This window comes from Lactuca sativa, chromosome 4 (genome assembly GCF_002870075.4).
Source record: "Lactuca sativa cultivar Salinas chromosome 4, Lsat_Salinas_v11, whole genome shotgun sequence".
NCBI classification, from domain to species: Eukaryota; Viridiplantae; Streptophyta; class Magnoliopsida; order Asterales; family Asteraceae; genus Lactuca; species Lactuca sativa.
Window position 1 is genome coordinate 349534426 of NC_056626.2, and position 6904 is coordinate 349541329.

Genomic DNA, 6904 nt, shown 5'->3' on the forward strand with positions numbered 1-6904 from the left:
TTTGAACAACTAGCAACTTGTTATTATAGATTTTACGGAAAAGGGTAGGATCAATGGAACCTCATTTCAAGTCGGATTCTTCAAGGAAAGTTGACAGTGTACTGTACCAATCTAGAGGAGCTTGCTTCTACTTTGATACGAAATAAAAAAAATTATAAGGTCCCTTAAAAGTTTATCTTTTCTTTCTCGTTAGTGAAGATAAATACAAGAGGATGAAATAATCAACCAGCTACAATTAATAAATGATTACTAATCAATCTATTACAAATAGGAAAAACAATATTAATCTTGAAATAGAAGATTAAAATAATTTTTCAAGATTTGCTCTTATTATAACGTCGAATAACATAAGTTTTACCACTTGTTTAATGTGTTAAATAATATTTTACACGTAACTACATACAATTTACATTAGTATAATCATGAATCATATTAAAAAAAATTATAATACCTACGCACAAACATCCTATGAACATACACCAATCATTTAAAATTTAAAGAAGATATATTAGTTTTATATAATAAAATACAAGACAACCATGGGCTTTGATTCAAGACGGAAAGGATCCCTCGGATGAGAAGACAGAAGAACACCACGAAAGTGAAGTTGGTGACATATTGAATCCCAACGGACTCATAACTGCATCCTCAGATGGATTATATTCCCCTGGTTTGGACGAAAAATAGTCCATCAAACCTGACTTTGAAGTATACCTAGTTGTATTCAAGGTTTCTTTCAACAGGTTGGAAATATTCGGCGACAACATGAAGGTCGGTAGTGGGCTCACCATGCTACCACCTTCCGATGACGGTGCAGTGGAGGGAGTTTGTTTAGGAAATAAGTGAAACAAAGACGGTTTTGGTATTGTAGAGAGGATAAGAGGTGGTGGAGCACTGTCTTTAAGGCGGCGTGCAGAAGGGTATTGAAATTCAGGCTCGCTGGTGAGCACACGAACAACCTCTTTGAAATTTGACGAATCAACGTTGTAAATTGTGGGTGGGGTGGGGGGCAACGGTGCGATGAATTGCTTCATCATGTGCTTTTGTAGGGGCTTACGGACTGAATGGATAGAGTTATGGTATGATGGTTGGCTGGGTTTCATTGCTTTTCGTGGATGCTGGTGTTGGTATGAGGAAGAAGACAAAGATGAAGTGAAGGAATAAGTGATTTGATCCATTTTAATTGTAAGATATGTGTGGTTTTTGTTTGATAGGGTTTTTCGAATGGATGTGTGTATATATAGAGGATGATGGGTTGGTTCTAATGCTAGGCTGTGTTGTAAAGGCTTACATTTTGCATTTGTAATTTGTTCTAAAAATCCAGAATAAAAAAATAATAATAATAAATTGAGTGATAGTGTGTCAAACAAATCGGCTCTTCTTATTTTTTAGCGTTCAAAAAACAAGGTTTTGAGGATTTTTTTGTACCAAAAGTTTTTTTTTACCAAAAGATTATAATTTGAGAAATTATTTACTTTTTTTTTAGAATGGCATGTTAATATATGGTTGTGATAGAACTCATGTCCTCCTTATTAGTAACTCCTTGTTAGACACCTTATTTGCCATGTTTGCTACTAACTTGTAGAAATTATTTACTAAGTAATGGCATTTTAAAATTTATTTATTAGATAATTATAGTTTTGTTAAAATTTAAAAAGAATATCAACTCTCATTGATCACCTCACACACTCTTCTTTCTCAGGACGTCTTCTTTCTTACCCTTCGATTTATCCATCCTTTACGGGTTTATTTCAACGCAGATCCTCTTCATCAAATTATAATCGGTTCCCACTTCTCTTCGGTCATAACTACTCAACATCAATCTGCAACCTGTACGTTTCTGTTTCCATCTAGGTCTATTTTATTCCTTAACTCTTCACTCAAATTAGGGTATTCATCGCTTCCCTCTAAAAACTACAACTATATTATTGTTGTATTTCACATTAGGCCTCTCGAAAAAACCCGAAACCCGTTCTACCCACCCGATCTGTTCCGAATTCGGGTAGAATGGGCCGGGTAGAACGAGTAACGGGTATGAACATTCGGGTAATAGGTTAACCCGATAATAATATAGGTCGGGTTTTGGGTATGAATATTCATTTTCGGGTATACCCGAATACCCGAATTTGTTTTTTTAAATAATACCAAATATACAATGCAGTCACGTACGCACACTTCAAATAAAACAAAACTCTTTGTTTCCTTCTTATGAACGACAACTCAACAGTCGATGCAAACTTGCAAAGGGAATACGGTGATGAAGCTGAAGTCCTGAACCGTCATCATAATTCTTAGTTTTTCACTATCGCACGATATCGCAGTTCTCAGTTTCTCAGTTTACCCATAACCCTCATCGACTCCTCCATCTGATCACGCTTCGGTTTCCTTCTTTAGACATTTATTATTTAGTTGGATTGTGTTTAGACTTTTTTCGTTGTGTTTAGACCTTTAATTATTTAGACTCTTTTTTGTTATGTTTAGACCTATTATTCCATGCTAATCATATTCATGGTTTTTTTTAATCAAAATTTGAAATGGAATTAAAAAAGTAAATAACATATTATAAGGATTTGTATTGTTATTATATATCTACTTGTTAATTGTATGGAGTCTACCAAATTCTTTATTAAACCAACCTATATATATATATATATATATATATATATATATATATATATATATATATATATATAAGTGTCATTTAAGCAAATTTCGGGTATACCCGATAATTACCCGACCCGACCTAAAACCCGAATACCCGAATTATAATATAGGTCGGGTATCGGGTATTATTTTCTTATGGAAATACTCGTTCTACCCGACCTGTTCTACCCGAAACCCGAAAAATTTACCCGTTCGACATCCCTATTTCACATGCATGAGGCGTTCAAGGGGGCAAAGTGGGTAGCTACATAACGTAAAAAAGTTTGGATGTCCTATTTTATTATTATTATTATTATTATTATTATTATTATTATATATAAATATATATATATATATATATATATATATATATATATATATATATATATATATATAAAGAGAGAGAGAGAGAGAGAGAGAGAGAGGGTAACATTCAATAGATTATCAATATCGGTTAAGGAACCAAGGAACCTATTAAGACGATTGGATCGAATAAATAATAATCATTAGATTTGAGCTATAAAAGTGTGAAAAAAAATATTGTACAACTGATTATAACGAAACACAAAATTTAAGGGGCTATTTTCGTAAATCTAAAACTAATAAATGGTCGCGGTGAATTAATGTCGTCTCTGTTCAACAATATCAACTTAATGAAGTCGATTTTACCCTCTCACTAAAAGTGATATTTTACTTCACCGACGAACATCGATTTCAACGCATCGTCGATGGTGATTCAATCCATCTCAACCGTGAATGTTGTTGTAAAGTTCGTAAAAATGAATCTAGAAGGTATATTTGACTGGTATTCCATTTCGACTATATCGTTTAATTCATTTTAAACATGAAATTTTCCGATTTATAAATTTTAAACCTAAAATCTAAATTATCGGTTACATTATGTATACGATGAATCTGTGAATATGATTTTATTAATAAAACCGTTTAACACTAATTTGAAACCCTTGGATGATAAACTTTTGTGAATATATATAAACGTCAAAAAACTAATGATTTAAATTTTTTAAAATTGAAATAGAAATCATGAATATCTAAATTACAAACCGTAATTTTCTAAAACTTTGTGAATCTAACTAGTTTCTGAGTTTATTCATTATATCGAAACCATAATTTGATAATTTGTATAAATACTGAAAACCTAACGATTTAAATTTCTTCAAATCGATACAAAAATCCTGAATATCTAAATTAAAAATGGTAGTTTTCCTAAAACTTTGTAAATATAACTTGATTCTGAGTTTATTTATTAAATTGAAAAGTTTATTTCACATTGTGAATTTCTAAAAATTCAATGTTTGTGAGTATACCATTTTTTTGACAATTCACAAAGTGAATCAAGATTACAAATCAATTTAACATAACATTGATTCATATTGTGAATTCACGTTGTGCTTTATGATTTACATTTGTTTCTTTCGTCGTATGTAAATTCACATTGTGCACTTGTGCTCGATTGATCTTATCTCTCATTCTGATTCACGTTGTGAATTTATAAAGAGTTGCATTGGTAATGTTTTGATTAACAATGTAATTTACAATGTGAATAAATGTTATGTTAGAGTGGTATGTAATACTGATTCACGTTGTGAATTATATATATGAATCATAACTTTCAAATCATAAAACTCATGTTTAACTTACTTTGTTAATCAAAAACAAGAAATGAAGAAAACAAGAATGAAAAAAAAAAAGAATAATAAGACAAGAATGAAATTGAAAAGAAATGTGAAAGATGTTCAAGCTTCAACTACAAGTGAAAAAATTGACGAAACCCAATATAAAAAAAACAAGTTAGAACATTCACATTGAGATAAAAAGACTAATTTATCTAATCATATACTACATACTTATTGGAATTCACTTGTTGAACCTTGACCTATTATGGTTTGAAATGAAAAAAATCACATAGTCTATCTTCGATGTATCTCACAGTCTCAAAGATTTACAATGTGAATTTTCTAAAAAGTTTGGCATTTTGATTATCCCTTTCACTTGATTTCACTATAAACACAATACATGAAAAGATTCACCATGTGTATATGTACATCACATGGTAAGCCTTGACCAGTTTTGGTATGAAATGTAAAGATTTACATTGTGAATCTTCAATATGTCTCACAGCCACAAAGATTCACAACATAAATTTTCTAAAAAGTTTTTGAAATTTTCATTTTCCTTTCACTTGATTTCCCTATGGCCACACTAGATGAAAAGATTCACCATGTGTATGTGTACATCATATGTTAAGCTTTGACCTGCTTTGGTATGAAATGCAAAGATTCACATTGTGAATCTTCAATGTATCTCACAGACTCCAAGATTCACAATGTGATTTTCTAAAACATTTTTTGCAATTTTCTTACCCCTTTCACTTGTTTTCACTATGGACACAATACATGAAAAGATTCACCATACACAGTGTACATAAAATGGCGAGCCTTGACCTGTTTTGGTATGAAATGCAAAGCTTCACATTTTGAATCTTCGATGAATCTTAAAGTATCAAAGACTCACAATGTGAATTTTCTAAAAAGTTTTCGCAATTTTCTTATGCCTTTCACTTGATTTCAATATGGACACAATGCATGAAAAAATTCACCATGTGTATGTGTACTGTACCACCCAGAATTTTGAGGAACAATTTTGGGAATGAATCACCTTTTTAGGATTTGACATGGCATGTTAGAGAAACCAACACGGCATGTCCTGATATGAGGAAGCACAAATTTCATTAAGGACAACACGATGTGTTTCCTCTTGGAACATGACATGTTGATGGCTGGAATGAAACCCTAATCGTCCAGGGTTTTCTCCCTATTAAAAAGAATGTGGAGGCTAGGGTTTGTCCACCCTCATCCCCCACCAACCCACAAGTCCTGAAAGAAACCTTAATCATCTTTCCCTCCCATTTTTAAGCTAGTTTGGTGTTTTTGGAGCTAAATAAGGAAAAAGGTGGAAGAGGGATGCAAATATCCAACAAGCAAGCCCCATTCTTTCGTTTGGCACTCTTTTGTACCTTTGTAAGTGTCCAAGACCCTACTTTTATCATTCAAAGTTGATAGATCTTGAGTTTTGTCCTTTTTGCTTCTTGATCTTTATCTTTGGGATGGTTGGATCTCATAAAATTTGCAACTTTATGAACCTCCATGTCAAGGTGACCTAGTAGTGTTGTGGATCTAGTCTATAATTAAGTTTTGATGCCATGCATAGAGACTTGGTCATAAATCCACATTTTTCAACAAATACATTGGACATGTATGTCTAAAAAGCACCAACCTTTGGGATGGTTTAGGTGTTAGAATCACTTCTAAAAAGGATGGACTTTAGATCTTAAGGATTAATGGTATTTTGGTTAAGCCCTTGCTTTTTCAAGCTTGTGATATAGGTTTTTGGGCCTTTTCTGGTTGTCCCAATGGATAAAGTTGGAAACTTTATCCTTACTAATCACATTTTGGGCAAGATCAGAGCTTTGGAGCTCTTGGAGTCAAAAAGGCAGCTGAATTTATTAACTTGTTGGAACTAGGGTGAATACGACGTGCTTGCAAGTCAACACGACGTGTTGGTTAGGTTTTCCCGACCGTTTGGATGCAGGAGGAACACGACGTGCTTCTTAGTTAACACGACGTGTTGTATTCAACATGGAATGTTGAATTTGACTTTTGAGTTTGACCAAGTTTCACCTAAAGGGGTAATTGAGGTATTTTGACTGGTATATAAGGATTGGTCTCTATTTGATGAATAGTTGTTGGTTGGAGCTGACATTCGGAGTTGGTCCTCATCAGTTATGTTCAATCTGCGAGGTAAGTTTTCCTCTTTGTACTTACGGTTCGAAGGCACCAAGGTTGGCCCTTTGGATTGTTATCTTGGTTTATCATATGATTGTGTGATGTAGTGATTTGTTAGATCTGGATCCTGGTAGATAGGATGATGCTATGCTTAGTGATCTGTATGATTTGTCTGTTTGTTTATTGGATGGTTATTTGTATGCCTATCTAATATATATGCACATGTTTGGTCGGTGCCTGAGGCTTCACTACTTTGTGTGTAAGCCAACAAGCCGGGGATTTCCAACCTGATGGATGAGGGCCTACGATATTCGATCCCAAGGATGATTGGACCCATACTATGTTGCCATTCTAACCCGATGAATGAGGGATTAGGGTATTCCAACCTGATGGTTAATTGGACCCGTATTGTGTTGGCATTCCAACCCAATAGTTGAGGATCTGGGTATTCCAAC

At 33.4% G+C, this 6904-nt stretch overlaps 1 protein-coding gene across 1 annotated transcript; it reads right to left on the reverse strand.

Annotated features, from left to right (window-relative positions):
* Window positions 1-551: 551 nt before the first annotated feature.
* LOC111881971 (uncharacterized) lies at window positions 552-1178 on the reverse strand. The gene has a single exon (XM_023878348.1). It carries the CDS (start codon window positions 1176-1178, stop codon window positions 552-554), a length of 627 nt encoding a protein of 208 aa, XP_023734116.1.
* Between the last annotated feature and the right edge of the window lie 5726 nt (window positions 1179-6904).